Source organism: Furipterus horrens, unplaced genomic scaffold, assembly GCF_987537825.1.
Source record: "Furipterus horrens unplaced genomic scaffold, mFurHor1.1.pri manual_scaffold_8, whole genome shotgun sequence".
Classification (NCBI taxonomy): domain Eukaryota; kingdom Metazoa; phylum Chordata; class Mammalia; order Chiroptera; family Furipteridae; genus Furipterus; species Furipterus horrens.
This window is the reverse complement of record NW_028327178.1, coordinates 83266841-83285809: the sequence shown is the minus strand read 5'-3', so window position 1 is coordinate 83285809 and position 18969 is coordinate 83266841. Positions and strand designations below refer to the sequence as shown.

General features: G+C 36.1%; 1 protein-coding gene across 1 annotated transcript in view; it reads right to left on the bottom strand.

Annotated features, from left to right (window-relative positions):
- The window catches only part of TMX4 (thioredoxin related transmembrane protein 4), a 42085-nt gene that overhangs the window by 18622 nt on the left and 4494 nt on the right, over window positions 1-18969 (bottom strand). Inside the window, exons 2-4 of the mRNA XM_090286060.1 lie at window positions 10720-10835; window positions 2602-2647; window positions 908-1036 (exon numbers count right to left, since the gene is read on the bottom strand). Coding sequence (XP_090142186.1) covers window positions 908-1036; window positions 2602-2647; window positions 10720-10835 — 291 coding nt within the window. The remainder of the gene's footprint in view (window positions 1-907; window positions 1037-2601; window positions 2648-10719; window positions 10836-18969) is intronic.

Genomic DNA, 18969 nt, shown 5'->3' with positions numbered 1-18969 from the left:
TTCCCTATCTGAGTAAAGATATTTGTTTATTTGGTTATTTTTTAAATGGCCTACAATTCTTTACATCCCTAGTTTTTTCCTTAATCTGCATCAAGTTACCTGAGGACAGCATAGGGACTATGCATGTTTAGTTCAATTTTTAATATCTAGCATCTAGAACAGTATCTAGCATAAAATCATTACTCAAATAACTGTAGAACAAAAAGCTGTGTTTAGACTAAGTTGTATATTTCCTGAGTATTATATAAATGCTACTAGATGATTTATTCCTGAAATATTGCATTTAATTTGATCCCTTTCAGCATGGATATTCCTTACACTTGTATATACTAACAAAATTAATTACAAACATGACAACTCATTCAAAATTAAAACAAACTATGGAAAAAGTTGTTATGGTTTGGCCTCACTTGCCTCACCAATTATTATGGCTTGCCATGGCCATAAATTACCTAGCAGTGTTCTGCTGGTCAGTCAAAGACACCGTAGATTTTATTTTCCACATTGATACAACAGTAATTGCTTCATAACCTATAATTCAAGAGTCACTTTGATATCTTATCGATGATTTAAAAGGAAGAAAGGACGGTAAGTATATTCAATACCATATTTTATAAAGGGAAAGCAGTTGGCATGGCTTAGTGCAAAAGTGAGGGGGAGGTTTTCTGTAACCCACCTGAATCTGGGTACTGACTTCCAGTGCACTAACAACCAGCTGAAACATAAGTGGGTCATAAAACCAGAAGTAGAACATGGTCTAACCATGGTCGTGTGTAGCGTGGGGATCCAAAAGTGAATATGAAGAAAAATGTAGACTTTCAAGGTCCATGAACTGCTCACTCGATACTGCCCATTTTATTAATAACACTCCCTCATTCAAAAATAATAATAATAAGTTACAAGTTACGTTAAAGAAGCTGGGGATTTCCAGCCAGTCAGAGGTTCAACTGATTGCCACTTCTTCTCTAAGATATAATTCTGCAGGTCTTCGTAGATTCCTGGGCCACGGTAGCGACGGAATATCCCATCCTTTGCGCTATAAATTATAAAAACAAATAGGAAATAAGCTCATTAAAATAACAAGTGTTACAGATATTAAAAATCAAATAACTACTGGTTTTACATGTGAAATACACTCTGAATTTTAACTTAGCTCAAATGAAGAAAAAAACTAGTTAGGCATAAATCAGAAAGCATGCATTAATTTAACTATTACAAATGAGAAATTCCAAAACAGAAAGCATTAAACATTTTATTTTATCACTGTAAAATTTGTAATTATGAGCTAAGTTCCTGCCAAGTAACTTTTTATTATTTTTGCTACCAAGTATCTCAATTTTCCTCTTACAACAGCAAAACAGCAGTTGTTACCAAGTTTTTAAAAATTTATGTCCCCTGAAAATTAATAAAACACCTCCTTTTTTCACATACCTGGGCCTTCAGCCTTCCCTCGCTTCTTCCTGCCTTCTCCCCACAGTCAGGCTGCCCAAGGGAAAAGGCTACACTTCCCACTTTCTCCTCATGTATTACTCATTCACAACTCATGCAACTTGGGGTTCTGCCTCCACAGCTCCACGGAAACTGCTCATATTGGGGGTCTCCAGTGCCTCCGAAGTGCCACACCCATAAAGCGCTTTCCTGCCATTTTTCTTCTGCCTGCCACTGGCACTGCCCGCTGCTAGGCAGCTCGCCCTCCCCTCCTCTCCGCTGGCTTCAGCGAGCTCTCTGGACTTCCTCCTACTCTGACCACTCCTTCTCAGTTCCTTACTCCGTGTCCTAATGTTGGTAAACACCAAGTTCTATCCATGACCTGCTTCTATTCCCACTGCATACGTTCTTTCTAAATATATCTCAACTCTTACCTATCTTCATGCTGGGAAATTCCCAGTACATATCTCCAGTCTAAATCCTTCTGAGCTTCAGATCCTCAAATCAAACTATCACCTAAACGTCTTAATTTGAAATTAATGTAGTCACTTCACACCATCTTCTCCATTCTGGTCTATCTTCCAAACTTCATCTTATTCTAATAGCTTCTTAATGGCTTTTACTAGTTATATATGGCCTATTGGTTGTCATCACAGACTTTTCCTTCCTGATGGCTAATCAGTCACCAAGTCCCAGCGATGCCACCTCCTAAACATCACCAGAACCCATCTTTTCCTGCTCTTTCTCCTCTCACTACCTGATCCTCTTTGGCCTCATTACCCAGGATGATCCAACTATACCCTTTGGGTCAGCTGTACAGGACTAGATACCGTTCTCATAAGGTAGCTCATGTTCTCCTGGGCTTTTCCATGGTATCTCTCCTTGTCTATTTAACCAATTCCTACTTACCTATTAAGAATCACCTCACCATTTCTGTCATCAGAAAAATCTTCTTTGACCCCCTCCCCCAACTTAGTGGCCTGAAATTAGGTTCCTTTCCCTGAAGCACTCTGGGCATCCCTCTCTTCTAATAGCTATCATTCCTACAGGGCTGTCTTTCTCCCTTCAAATGTTAAGCTGAATGTGTAATAGTTATGGAAAACAATTTAGAACTCCTGGTATCCATCTACTGATTTTTAATACTTACAGGACCAGAAAGTTATTTAAACTTACTGGAAAAAAGCTGGAAGCGTGGTGACAAAGAAGCGGCCACTTAAACCTACAAGAAGCATAAAAAAAGTTACAGGTCAAAGTCAGACTAACCCAAGCACCTAACCTAAAGTATAATTATAAGAACAAGCAGCCTTAAGCTTGCTTTTATAACTATGTTATTAAGTCATACATACTATTTATTTGTTTGGCTTAAAGATATTTTATTTTTACCCATTTTCATTACCTAAACCTTTCCAGCCACTGACATACAACTTGCTTATCTTTGATGTGTTACATGGGAGTTTTCTGTCTTGTGCATCATTTGGAATTGGCTGACAGGACAGGTTAGTCATGTAAAAATACTAAATTCTCCATTTACTAGCTTTATGACCTTAGATAAATTACTTAACCTCTGACTCTCAGTAACCTCATCTGTAAAATGGGTATATTACAGCCTAACTGAATTGTTTTGAAGTTAGATTACTTCAGGATGTTAAATGCTTAGCACATAGTCAAAAACTCAGTAAATTATAGGTATTATTACATCAGATGGAGGTTTAAAATCACAATAATAAAGAATCTAAAATAAGATCATGTACAATTTTGGCACATTTATAAAATTTCACGTACTGTCAAGGGACTCTATGTACATTAAACATATTTTTTTTCAAATTGTCTTAGGAAACCTTTACTGAACACTAACTATATATCAAATGCTATGCTAAGTACATCAGAAAACAAAGACAAATAATACCCTTAATCACTCAGCAAATACTCACTAATTATCTTCTTTGCTCAGGGACTGTGATAACCGCTAAAGACACATAGACAAGCAAAAACATGTACAGTCTTTGTTCTCACAGAGCTTATTGTCTAGTTAGTGACAGAAGAAAAAACCTTAATACTTAAAATCATAACTATAAACAGAGATAAGTGATATCAAGAGAGAAGTATGCAACAAAAACCTGAATGAGACTAGGAGTAAGAACAAATCCATGGCTCTTTAAATGTTTACAAATAAATAATTTACATGGGTGGGCAGCAAGAATGAGCAACCCTGGTTCTGGCAAAAAGAAGGAAAGTTAAAGGAAGCTCCTAGCCAGCATGGGGACATGACAGAGACATCACTGTCACATTTCTCATCACTTCTGCCTTTCCCACTGCCTTTTCCACAGTATGGACAAAACCAAATTCCTATTCAAATTAAGTAGCTCAAATTTCACATCTTTCTGGTCACTTGCAATTTGAAATGCTGCAGGTTTACTTTTAATCACATGGAATGTGCTTATATCCATTTTAAAAATTAAATTTGTATTCAGAATAATAATTTATTGATTAGTGATGAGTTTCCCAAAGGACGCTTAATTTTTTTCTCATATCAAACCAAATACTCTAAAATGGTCCTTGGTCACTTAAAAGAAAACACAGTACTCTGAAGGTAGTAAAAGTCAATGTTACAAAAAGAAGCATTTACTACATACATTTATCACTGTATACTTAAAAAAAAATGTAGCACTGACAGTAACAAAAACACAAGTGACCAGGGAAGTCAACTGAGGATTGCTAATAAGCACTGTCTACAGGGTATTTTCACCTCCAACACTGCTTGGAATTCCACCTTATCAGGTAACAGGTGTATCTTTTAGTGTATTTCTAACTCTAAATTGCAAGGGAAAAAGTGTTGGTAATCCTAAGGGCTTAATAATTATCATCTGCTTTTTCTTAAAATAATTATTATAAACAATGTCATAGCTCACCTCTTTACTAGCTAGAGTCTTATGGCGACCCAGAAATTTTATCTAAGGAGAGTGACAATGCCTATGCTTTATATACATGAGCTTTTAAAATGGAACCAATATTTCTTCAACCTTCTATTTTGGTTTTATTTTTATCAGAACACATATGTATAATTTATAATAAATATTATCATTGTGACAATATTTTTAAGTTATTCTTTAAAATCCTTCATATGTTCTTGGTCATCATTGGCCATGGCAATAAATTAAAAAGTAAACAACAAATATAAAAAATTTCATAAAACATATTAAGTTATATTGGGTTAGACAAAAATCTGTTTAGTTTTTTTGTAAAATAACAGACACATTTTTCATTTTCACCAATAACTTTACTGATTTGGATATTTTGAATATGTTGGCCATCTCCCACGTGATTATAACGTCGATTGTTCTCAGTTAATATCTTGATTTGATCACTATCAATTTCAGCTTGTCTATCTTACTGTGGAGCATCATCCAGAGAGAAATCTTCAGCACGCAACTTCACAAACCACCTCTGACACATTCGATCAGTCACAGCACCTTCTCCATACACTGCACATGTCTTTTTTTGCATTTCAGTTGTGTTTTTACCCTTCTTGAAATAATAAAACATAATATGCCAAAAATGTGTATTTTCTTCCATCTTCAATATTAAAATGGCTACACAAAAATTAACCAATTTTGATAAAAAATATTTTTAATGCACGCTGATATGACAGCTGTTACAATATAATCTAACAAAATTATTTGGAATAAAACTAAAGACAAGTAAGTGATACTACAGCCATCCTACAGAAAAAAACAAACAAACTTTTTAGCCAAGCCCATACAATATACAAACAGTATTTCCAGTGTCATAGGCCAGCTTACCCGGAGTCAAGCCCCATTTCTGCCTTGTATTAATTTTTAATCAGGGACATTAAATTTATACTCTCTGGTCTTCAATTTTATTATAAATCGGCATCATAATTTCTCATAGTATTTTGGTATTAAGTAATTTAACATTTATAATCATATAGAAAACAGTATGTGATATATAATAAGTATTAAATAAATATTAACTATTATTTGCTATATTAAAAATCCCTGATTCAAAAATGTAGTAAAATGAGGGGATTTAACAAATACAAACTGACTTATTAAGTGCTTTGGAAACTGTACATTATTTTGGATAACATACATATCTTTACTAAATGTGCTCATGGAAATCAAATGAGTACGGAGAAAATAAGAAAAAAGAAACAGTGACAGATGGTCTCTGCAATTTTTCCCCCATCTTCCTGATTCAGGCTAAAAGGTATAATAGAATGCTTGTTCCCAGAATTGCTGGGTTAGAGGGTTTAAGAATTTTATAGCTCTTGATATGAATTGCTGTGTTGTTTTTTGTAACAACTGCACCAATACACAAGACCGTTAATTAAGGTTCATTTAAAATAAACCATTAGGAATAAACTGTTGTACAAGATTGCTTTCATTTATGATTGTTAATATTTCTTCACATGACAACCCATGTGGAACAGTAACAAGGTTACAGCATCTCATTCAGATATGAATTTTGTTTGCAGTCTGGAATAATATACCGTCACAGAGGATGCATTCAGCAAAATCAGCAACAAAATCAAGAGCAACCAAAGTAGTGATTATGACAACTACTAAGCCCTTAATGACCTCACACCATAGAAAATTCATCTCAAATAAATGTCATTTCTGAGAGGCTGAGAGAAGTCCGAAAGCTCCAAAAATGTCTTCTAACCTTTAACACCAATGTTATGAAGTGTCAAGGGAGACATTCATTATCTGAAAACATGACCAACTTAAAAGAGGGAAGCGCCATCTTAGGTTCTGGCTTCAGGGCTTAAAAACCAGTTAAGTGTGGATCTTAACAAAGAATATAACTGCACGGCAGCAGCTCATTTTAAGATCTGCATAACAGTTCACCGCAACATGCTTCAGTGAGAGTGGAAGAGACAAGTGCACTCTTAAACTTTCATGTAAAAGAGATGACGTTTGACCAAAAGGTCTCCAAAAATGTCAATATGCCTTTTTCACTTTAAGGGTTAACTACCAATTTAAAATGAAGGCTATATTGCAACATAAAAGAGGCATTAATCTAAAATGCAAAAAAATTTTCTTATTAGCAAGTTTATCTTAAACATACACAGCAAAAGAAAAAGAAGAATTAAAAGACTGGAAAAAGAAAAATTATGACAGTGAACTATATTTTATTATGCAAAAACAATAGAAATTATTTAAGTTCTATATTAAGAAAATGAATAGCTACTAGCTTTAGTTCTACCATTTATTAGCTATGTTACCTTGGACATACGACCTAACCTCTCCAAGCCTCAGTTTACTGAGTATAGAAAGAAACAGTTTGTTATTTCTACAGTTGTTATGAAGCTAAAATGTATGTATAAAATGTATGTAAGTAGTAAACACTTAACTAAGTAAATATTATCACCAAAGACAGAAGCAGAAGGAAAACAATGAATAAAAAATAGTGAACCTTATCTTTGAGATTGAAATAAAATTGTCAATAGAATAGAATACAAAAGACTAATTTTTGTAAGTATAAAATATGTAGAGTTAACTAAATTGGCTTCTGTAATTAACTGATGGTTTTAAACACAAAGCTTACTCTTGGCCGTGGTAGGGGTCTGGTTTACCTCCCATCTAGTGAGCAGCTACTGTTTTCCTGCCCGTGACAACTAAGCTCATCTGCGTAGAACAGAAGGTTCAGTACATACGCATTAAATTTGATCTCCCAAAGTCAATTTAACCGACACAGCACCTCCTTTATGCAGTATTAATCAGGCAATGCAATATTACCTAATCTAAGGTCTGTCCTTCCCTCAATTTCCACATTTCAGCTGTGAAAATGCAATGTGTTTATAATCCTCAGTCTATAATTCTGAAATCCTAAAAAAGTTCTTATTAAAAATATCAATGGAATAATTACAGGAATAACTAAAGAATTATGATTGAATACTTCAAAAATTCTTGCTTTCCTTCTTTTTAAATCTTACTTGCAGGGAAAAGAAATGAAATTATCTCTCACCAGCACTGTGGTAAGGCAGATTTGAGGAAAGAATACTGTATACTAATAGAGATCTATAACCAAATATAAATCTGTCCATGGAAATATCCTGTAAAGTGCTGAACTGTGAGGAAAAATAGTAACCTTTCAGTAGCTTCCCAGTGCTTCTTCAGGATGTTAAAGATTCTATAAAAATGTAGTAAATGCTCAAATAGTTTCCAAGAATAGAGGCAAGTACTCCAGAAACTTGCTAGTGAATTAGTACCACATAAGACACTCTTCATTTGGCTTCCAGGACACCCTACTTTTCCTCCCCCTCCTACTTTTCTTTTGCTTAAGCTTCCTTTCTTCTAGATGTTGGAGTCCCCAGTTCGCAGTCCTCTAAACACCTCTTGCACCCACTCACTACGTAATTTCAATTCTTCCCATCATTCAAACACTATATACACTGATGATACTCAAATGTATACCTATAACTCATCTCTATTTGGGTTTCTATTAAACAACTCAAATTTAAATCTGTCCCAAACCTGCTCTTCCTTCAAACTTCTCCATCTCTCTTTCCACCAACTACTATAGTAACCAATCTATCAGAAGATACTTTTGGATATTCTAGCCAAACGTAGTCTCTCAAATCCAGCCACCTAGCACAGCTGCTACTAGTCCAAGCCACCATCTTCTCCACTCTGGACTACTATAGTAACATCTTAACATCGCTTCTTGCTTCCTCTTCTGACTTATAGACAATTTTTTACATAGCAGCCAAAGAAATTCTTTGAAAACATAAATCATGTCATGTCATGCCCCTGCTAAAAACCTTCCACTAGTTTCCTCCTTATCACACTTAATATGAAATTGAAACTCCTTGCCATGGCCAACAAGACTCTACAGGATCTGGTCCCTTGCTACCTTTCCAGCCCCATTTGGAGTACCCCATTGGCTGCCATATTGTTTCTCAGCTAAGTCAAGTACCCCCCACATCTGCACACACTATCTGCTCTGCCTGGAACTTTCCTTCCGGAAAGCTTGTTGAAATTCGCTTTCTCAATCTGTCAAAATCTCTAGTTAAACAGCCTTTCAACTACCCTATTTAAAATAGGGTATCCCAATATTTTCTATATTTTTACCCTGCTTTCTTTTTCTTCCTAGCTCTTGCTACCATCAGATATTATTTTCCATTTTATCTTTTCTCCTTCACTAGAATGTAAGCCCAATGAGGGGCCAAGTCTTTGTCTTCATTATTCCCTTGTTTTATTCATCTGTATCATTCATACCCAGAACAGGGCCTGGTACATGGCAGAAACTCAAATATTGTTGAATAAACATGTTAATTGAAAGCACTAAGAGTGTAAATTAAACTTATAAATATATGATATCATAATCTGAAGTGAAATATTTTCTAGGCCACTCAATGTATAGAATATTGTCTCCTAACTTTTATGAGTTACAGTTTTTAAGTTTTTAACATCTAAAATAATTCTAGAGCATCTACTTTAAAAAATTGTTTTAATACATAAAACAATCACTTTTCTTTTTTGGACTTTGCTTTTTCATTATTCATAGAGAATGTCAGACCTAAAACCTTTTGTTCCTTCTTTGATAAATATTTCTAATATATATTGTTTATATTTACATAATAGTATGAGTCAATGACGAATTTGTTTCTGAAATATTTCATCATAATCAATTTATCTGTTACCTCATTATCAAAAAAGCACAAATTAATTCACAATAGAAAAAATATATGTCAACATTTTAGATGGAAAGACTATATTCAATTAGACTTTAGATTTGTGAATCTATCACAAAGCTGTTTAATTCTCTTAATTCAAATCCTGCTGTGAATTCACAACAGGTACCAAATGGCTGCATTTTCAAGAAACTCCTTGAAAAATGTATTTGGTGCCCACTAATGAATAAGGCTTACATCTGATTTCACTGGACTCAAAACTACTGAAAGATGAAAACAAGTATACAGCAAACACGCAATTGCCATGATTTGACCTCTAAACATAACAACTCATAATAATAGCCAAAACCATGATCTAATAACTATTGCTTTCCATCTCTAAATAGCAGATGAGCAGAAATGGCTTTGATTCAAATGCTTAAAAAGGTGGAGGATTAATGGCTTTTAATAGAAATCTCTCTCCACATTGTCAACTCATTGAGCTTAACAGACACCATCAATTTTGTTGGCCAAGTAACTGGTCATTCACTATTGTGTCTTTATGAACTCACAGTTATTACATAAAGTTAATAGCTACATTTTCATACTTACCTTCCTTTTTTCCTTGTAAAAGAATATAATAGGTTGAAATTAAATGTAGATAGGAAAAAATGCCTAATAAACTTGAAAATAGTCATATTGTAGATTGAAATAATAAAACCCAACATTTCTTCTCAATTTACACATAATAGTTATTTTTAAACTATAAATACAAAGATTCTTCCATCTCCCTCCCTTTTCTTTTCAAAAATTACATCAACAGCTAATAGATGTAGATGAAACAACAGATTTAGGAGTTCATCATTCTGGAACCCACAACAAAATATTTGATTCAGGTAAGATAATTATGTATTTAAATCCCCAAATTACCACCCCACATATTACTGCTAATCACAAAGTGGGATCCTTTCTTTATAACCGAGATATTTAGTGTTATCACCTTAACCAAGTACTCAAACAAACATCACTAATGGTGACAGTATGTGTCTTCTGATAGCATTAAATATAAAGTTAGAGCATCACCTAGGCAGTACTCTTGCCATATAAATCTAACCAAGTCATGACTCCAGAATGAACTTCAAATTTACAGAAAATGCAGAAACTATAAAATACAAGGAAACACCTAGGCATATATCTGGCCTATTCGCTTCAGAATATCAATGTCATGAAAAAAATGGGGAACTATTCTAGACTGAATGGGATTAAAAACGCATACCAAACAAATGCAAATGGTAAACCTTGATTAGATCTTGGTTCCAAAACTATAAGAAGACACATGGGAAATAATTAGGGAAATCTTAATATGCCCAAGTATCAAAGGTAAAGTATCACGATGTCTGCAACTTACTTTCAAAAGACTCAGCAAAAGAAAAATAAAATAGAAATATATATGTGTAAACATACACACACCACACACACACACACACACACACACACACACACACAGATTCAGATACGCCAAAATATTATCTGTTGATTCTAAGTAGTCATTTCACGAGTGTCAATATCCTAGTCTTCAACTTTTCTATATTCTTGAAAAATTTTGAAATAAAAAGTAACAAACTTTTGCCTTTAATGTTCAAAATTTACAGTACCTGGTTCTTGAATGACATCTACCTTCCCCACACTGATATGAAGTAGTTCACCGTTCTTTGCAAATGTCTCCCATTCTGCATCAGTCTGCTGGCAGGATGGACACCAAGGGGCATAACTGTAAAAAAAGAACAGCTAATCAATATAAACATATGAAAAATATCTATAAAACAAAAGAGAAGTAAAATATTTAAATTAAAAAATAAATCTAAAAGCAAGCTTTCTCAAAGCCATTGATACAGAAAAACATAAGCATATTCCCCCCTAGAATTTAATGTACAAATATTAATTCACTAGGAAAAATCTGCCAAAGTTTAAGGTTTTCACAATGACTATAATACATAAAATATTTTATTTTAAAGTTATTGTTACAACCAACCCAAATTTTGTCACTTTCTAGGTAGCTTTTGATTTTTGGGGGAGAACAGTTCTGACTGCCCCACTAAAGGAAGGCAATTTTCACAAGAGTGTTCTTAAACCAGACAGACCAGTTTCAGACGCATAAAAGCTACAGATCTGATGAGCAGAGAACATTAGATTTGTTGCTAGTGGGTCCCCAAGTATGCAACTCATTTCCAAAGATGGGTGGTAATTCTAGACAGTAGAAGCTGTGGGCTAAACCAGCTCTACTCAACACTTTCTTAAATAGAAGAGGAATTAGAAATAACTGGGCCTTCAACCAGAACCCTGGTTTTTACATTAAGTTTTTCATTCAATAAACCTTAATTGTGCACAACGCTAAAAGCTGAGGCCACAACGGTGAACAAGACACATGTGGTACCTCCTCCCTTTGTGGATATAATGCAGAGATGAATACTGGTAATCACAGGGGTGCTATGTAGATACTCAGGAACTGGGCGGTCTCAGAAGGGCCCACAGAGAAAAAAGCATCTGTGTTAAGATCTAAAGTAGGAATTGGCCAGAGAGGGGTCAAAGAATATTCTACTCTAAGCAGAACCGTGTGTGTGAAGGCTCAACAGTACCGAGAGAAGAGGGTGAAGACATCATCCCACAGACTTTAAAAAGTGGTATAAGAAGTTAGGACTTTTTTCGAAGCTCCATGGTAAAGCCTAAGGAGGAAGGGAATTATGTTCAGATTGACATTTTGGAAAAAAATCACAAAGCTTGGGAATAATGGATTAGGGAAGGAGAAGATAGAAGCAAAAACAACTGGAAGGCTGGGCCACCTTCCTGGCAACGTGCTAATGGCCTTACGATTCTTTTCCATGATCAAAAAAATATCACAAATATTCAGACCACAAAGCTCTGATGCGGTCTACGATTTCACCTGCAGATGTAAAATGAAAATCCAGAGAAGTTTGTTATTTAGGAAAAGTACAGTGGATCAAATACTATCCTCTAAAAAGATATGTCCAGGTCCTAAGCCTTGATATCAGTGGATGTGACCTTATTTGGAATAAGAGTCCTTACACATATAATTAAATTAAAGTGCCTGTGATGAGGTCATCCTAAATTTAGAATAGGCCAGAAGTCCAATGACTGGTGTTCTATGAAAGAAAGAAAAAGGCGATCTGACACGCGACACAGGGGGAGGCCATGTAACAATGGAGGCAGAGACTGATGTTAGGCAGCTACAAGCCAAGGCACACCAAGGATTCCGGCAGCCTCCAGACACTAGAAGAGGCAGGGATGGGTGCTCTCAGAGAGCCTCCGGAGGGAATGATCTATGGCAAAATGCTGATTTTGGATTTTTGGTTGCCAGAATTATGAGAGAATATGTTTCTATTGTTTTAAGCCACCAAGTTTGTGGTAATTTGCAGTAGTCCAAGAAAACTAATGTAGATAGGAAAATACTGTTTGAAATTAGAAGGAATCGAGAGCAGATATTCCTTATGAAGACTTAAAAAGCTGGTTAGGGCTATGCTTAATGTAAATTATTGTGAACAAACAAACCATTTGCTGAAAATCCATTTTAGAATACTAACATATGACAGAATTAAAATGAGAAGTGACATTTTAGAATAATGTCACAGACATACACTAGTACAAATGGAGACTTTGTTTTTCTTAATGATAGAAAAAAAAATAAGTAAATAAAACTAATCAGTGCTCACAAACTAGAACAGGATAGTCCAGGTGAAAAAAAATCCATGGACACATTGAATAATATTTTAAGATGTCACCAACTAGACATCATATTTTTAAAATTATCTTAAATCTGTATAAATAATACTTTAAAATTTTTAATTTGTCAAAATATTGAGGGAATAAGTGCAATAATATTTTTGAATTGTTTATGTACAATGGGTGAATATTATCATATGTAAATTATGCCACCAAGAAGTAGAGGGCAAGGTATATAGATGAAGCAAGATTGGTAATATATTGACTGATAGCTATTGAACCTGCTTGATGGATGATGAACGTTCACTATACTACTCCATTTTTTGTGAATGTTTGAAAATGTTCTTAATAGGCTTTTTTTAAAGACTTGCCTAAATGGAAACATGGAAAGCTATGCCAAATTATGGATGAGCAGCCTCAGCACTAGTAAAACGTTAATTTCCTCCAATTTATTTTCTAATGTTCCTTTCCAGAACTGTTTTTACAAAATGTGGCCTCTATTATTTCTCCCTTACTGTATGGAAGGGACAGGGGAGAAAGAGGTAGGAAAGAATGCCTGCCAAAGAAATAACATACACTCAGAGGAAAAATGACTTAGAAAAGGAAATGAGGGGGGAAGTGCTAAATAACTGATCAAATTTTGTAACAAAATTTCAGTTCAAAGGTGCTGTCAGGTCAACATTAACAAATCTTTTATTTGAACTGAGCATAAGTATGTACTACTTAAGTGTCATTCAAAACTCAATGCAAGCCCTGACTTGTGTGGCTCAGTTGGTTGTAGGGTTGTCCTGTAACTGAAAGGTTGCAGGTTGATTCCAGGTCAGGGCACATACCTAGGTTGTGGGTTTAATCCAGGATCCCTGTCCGGGTGTGTAAGGGAGGCAACAAATCCATGGGTTTCTCTTTCACTGATGTTTTTCTCTCTCCCTTCTCTCCCTTCCTCTCTCTAAAAGCTATGAGTATGTATCCTCAATGAGGATTAAAAAAACAACCAAAAACTCTATGCAATGATGCACACAAACCAACTTCGCTGATGAACACAACAAATTATAATTCGGCAAGATTTTTATATTTCACATTATATGAAGATGGAGGAGATGGGTTTAAAAAGGCAAGACTAGGGGGAAGAAGGCATTTATTTCAGGGAAAATATTGAGATTGGGCAGAGCCCAGAAGAGAAATGGCTGCCCAAAGCAAGACATATATTTCTTTCCCAGCCAGGCTTCAGAAGCTTCCAGACTTAGTAAGCACAGTAGTTCATCCTCTCTAACTCCCTTTCTATGGAAGATTAGTACAGCCAATTACAAGATCATTCTAAAAGGTCATTAATTATCCCATTACAGCTCACTATGCTATCCCTGAGATCCCAGAGACATGGCCAAGAATAATCTGTTGAGATCACTGAACGTGAATTTTTTTAAACACCGTATTTCTACATTTCCAGGGAAAAGTATATTCCTGGTATACAGTAAGTGTTCAATAAATGTTTGCTAAATAAACAGATGAACAAACTTTAAATAAAATTATATTCTTCATCTGAGAAAAGTTATTTTCTATGTATTTTCCACATACTCAAATGGAAAGTGAGACCGGGGAAAGCTATTGGTAAACTTTAGGAAAAAAGTAATACATTTTATTAGCAAGTACTCCTGATAGGTATTTCAGTATAGTGGATGTATAAGTTCTGCCAGAGGATTCAGAAAGACCAACACAAATGAACCATGTGACTTTGGGCAGGTTAATAATTGCTCCATGCCTCAGCTTCCTCAACTGTAAAATGAAGTAACAGCAGCTACTGTGGGTTACTGGCAGATTACACGGCGCACACAACGCAGGCACATGTCACATGTCAAGAACGTCAGTAACACAAATTATGTTTGTAATATACTACTTGGTTTCTGTTAAAAAACACAAAAACAAAACTCAACTGAGTAAATCTGGAGACTTAATTTGCTTAATTAAGCAACTGATGAAGTCGGCAGGATCCCATCTACCAACTAGAAGACTGCTCTGAGTTGTGCAAACAGAAGAGTTTTAATAGCAAAATGAGTGGGGCAAAGGAGCTATTAACAAAAGAAAGGATTATATTTGAGCCAGGACACCCTTTCTTTGAGAGAAGAGGGGTGGAAGGGTTTTTATCACGCAGACTGCCCCCTCTCTGAGTGGGGGAGGGGCAGGTGGTGGACAGATTACCTTACTGGTGCTTGATCGGGAAATTCCTAAGTGGTTGATTATGTTTCTGGGAGAGGCTGAAATTGCAATTAGATCAGGTATTAAATCTAGATTTGGCATTGTTACCAAACAGTAAATTGGAGTCCTGCTGCCTGCCGCCACCCTCTAGGCAAAATTCTGGTGCTAAAGGAAAGGAGTCTATTCAAAAGCTTCACAATTTTGGAAGAAGAGCTTTCCACAAGAATTAATCGCTTAGGCCTACAAATTAAGGATAAACTCTTAACAACTGGGTTATCCTATCATTCCCTCTGTTAGGTTTTAGTTGTCGTGTATCTACAGGGTTTGTTTACAAACTAAAGAACATAAGATACAAAAGCTACACAATTCGGGAAGAATGGTAGACTTCTGCCTCAGAGCCTGTCCCCTCTACTACACCCAAGCCAGCCTGATCCTAGGCTGTGCCTGGAGCTCCTTTCCATCCAAAATACTGTCTGCTGGGAAATGCAGGCAGCTGCAGCACAATTGTCCGGGCATCTTCAAGGAAGAAGAGCCTGAGATTCAGTCCCTGCCCTCTTTTTATTTTAAGTCTTCTGGCCCATAATGCCATGCACTCTGGAGGCATCCAGCTTCTCAGCCAGCCAGGACCTACTGCCTTCCATTGCCACCCGGCAAACTCCTCCTATGGCCCCTCCTACTTCTCCTCAGAGATCTGATCACATCTCTCTGTATCAGTATCATTGTTACAGTCAAATGAGGAGCAGAGGGAGACATGCCTCACCGGCTAACTCAGCAGTCCTGCACCCGGTCTGATAATATTGCCTGGCATTCCAACATCACTAGAAACATTATGCTAGCACATGAGAAATAAAATCCTTGAAATTCTATGTATCCTTTCCACTACCTGGGAAAGAAAGGCTTTGAAACTGTGCTTTCATCCCAAGGCCTGAAAGGCTGGAAAGTGCCCATACTGCCTAAAGGAAGAAGCCCATTAATACCTGTGGGTAGTCACGCCCCTGTTCTGGAAAGCTGGCCCCACCTTCATCCGTTAATCAATACATGACTTCTTCACCCCATCCCACCAACTATGTAAGTCCTCAGAACAAAGGACTTGCTCTCTTGGCACTCTTGACCCTCTGGCCACTAGGACACCGGCCCTCTGGCCACCCTAGGGCGAGCTTGCCTCCAGACCTTTGGCCACTCTTGCTTTTGCTCTCCCAGTCACTGATAAAACTTTGCATGCACACTACGAGGTTCGCTGACTTGTAGCTCCTTACTGCACCAGCAAGAAGAACCAGAGTTTCTCCCATAACATCATGTGCTTTTAGCACCTTTGATGCCATTCCGGACCTGTGGTTCTCTCTTTAACATTTCCAAGGCACTTTTCTGACACATTAGCTCATCTGAACCTTACAACCTCACAGTCCAACAAGGCAGGTTTAGAGACCTGCTTAAGGTCACCTAAAACCAGAGAACAAGAACCCAGATGGAGGTATTCATGTGATAAAAAATCTCCAAGGAAAATAATATCTAATATCAACAGAGGGGGAAAAGGAGGGAGAGAGGAAGAGGGACAAAAAGGGAATAGGGAAAAGAAAGAGGGAGAGGGGGAGGGAGAGGAAGTAGAGAAAGGGAAGGAATAAAAGACAAATTATCAAAAATAAGGAAAAAATCTGGAAGTACAATTCAATGAACTCTAGATGCTCTTTGCTTTGTTTCTCGAAACCTCTATTTTTGCATATAACTCATGGACCCATTTGCTACTTCAGTAATTATTAAGTCATGCAAATGTCATCATTTAAAAAGAATTCCAGCCCCTAATCTGTAGACAGGCTACTATATAAATTGGGGTTTTTTATGTGATATTGACCCTCAGATATACAAATGCCACTGAGGTAATTTTAAAATATTCCATTTTCCATGGAGCTGCTACCCACTGGTCGGCAGCACTATCTATGCCATTCTCTCTGAGGTTTCAGCACAGTTTCTTGTGTTGGAATCCACCAATATCATCCATTCATGTAGTGTTTTCTTCTGGTGGTAGAGACAAACCAGCTCCAAGTCTCAGGAGTGGGAACTGGTCTTTTGTCGTTGAAGGTTTTTAAATTACAGTGGAACCTCTGTTCTCAAACTTGATTTGTTCTGGAAGGCTGTTCAAGATGCCATTTGTTTGAAAACTAAATCACACTCATACTTGCGCTTTCTCTCTGTCGCCTGAGATGCATGACTGATCGCACAGATACCAGTATGAAAGGGTTGTTCCGTGGAGAACCTGTTTTGTTTGACAACCGAGACACTTTTTTCCTCCAACGACTTGGTCAAGAAACAAATTATTCAAAATGGGAGATGTTCAAGAACTAAGGTTTAACTGTATTAGTCTTCTTTTTTATTTAAAGGACAGTCATTCATGCAGTAATTTAGAACCTACTGTAAGTAAAATACCTCCAGGGGCCGAAGGAAAGTCATTTTTGTGAGTTTTATGCTCTCTTTTCTCAATGTATACATATGTGCAATTTACTCATGTACATATGCATGAATAAAACTCATCAAAAAGACTAAATGCAATATTATTTACATTTTTTAAAACTAGTTCAAAGTGGCAGTGTTTTCCTAATTTTGATAAAGAGCAGACCTATGAAATTTTTTCTTTTACATATAAATTAACCTTCCTTCAATTTAGAAGCCTCCAAGAGAAATTAGTACCTTTATAGCCATGAAAACTGTAAAACAGTATCTTTCCTATTTAAATTTTTTGCAGATGACAGTGGTATATAAAATTAGTAAAGATATCTGAAACATATTCCAGATAGCCGAAACACTGTTACACTTAAGTTCTGCTGTATGAAAGGTGGCTGAAGGTCCTTGATTCTTCAATTGTATAACTCGGTTTGGCATGAGATTTCATTAACTGTACTAAACACTGCAGGGAAGGAATTAATTATATTCCCTAGAAATAAAATTTTACTAAAAATACATTTTTATTCTCCAATAATGGGCAATTTTTCTTCTCTCTTAGCTCAATTTTCACCAGTGTTTCACAGTACATTCTCTTTTCTTATCCCTGTAGAAGTGAGATGGGCAATGATGAATAGAATTAATGTTCCTTAGAACTTACTGTGATCAAAACGGTGAGAAGAATCTGTGACAATGAAGATGAAAGAGCATACAAGGTTCGTGTTTTTGTGATTTTATAAGTGAATCTAAATCAAAATGCCAACAAATGATGCCTTCACTACATCAAGTGCTAGTCTACATTTAGGAAAATCTGGAAAACCTCATAATGATCCAAGACTTGAAAATCTTTTGCTCAAATATATTTCTTTAGAAGATCATTTCTAGGAAGTATCGTCAAAAACATAGAGAGAAAATAAAAATTGACAGCTCTATGAAAACCATAACACTTACTAGGAAAAACGGAACTTACTACTTTTACTAGAATTAACACTCCTTTAAGGCGGTGCCTGGTGCACTGCTTGTACCTTAACAGAGCCTGGCAGACCCTAGTCCACAATAAATGTTTATCATAGCAATGAACAAATGTTAGATGGGAGTGATAATCCTTAGCACCTAAGATAATATACATAGGTATTTTCTTCAGTGATATACTTGAGGAAGCTCTTCATTAAAGAAGTAAAGTCTATTACTTTTTCATTCGCTTACTCAAAAAGGATTTACTGAACGCATCCAGTACTTGATAGTTACTAAGGCTCTCGAAAGAAACAGGAAGAAAAACTTAGTTCCTCTTCTTAAAAGCATAATTATCCTTTGAGGAAGAGTCAGACAAAAACTCAATACAAAAGCACATAAATTAATTGTGATATGAGCCATGCAGATATAAACAAGGCACAGTGAAAAAGAATTTTCCCGGGGGGGTTGGGAAGTCAGAGCACCTGTTTGAGTAGTGAGGCCTGTCAGAGCTCAGTATATAGCGATAATGCCCTTCATCTGCAGAAACTAGAACCATGGTAAAACCGTGGTCAGTCTTCTGAATCCCACAG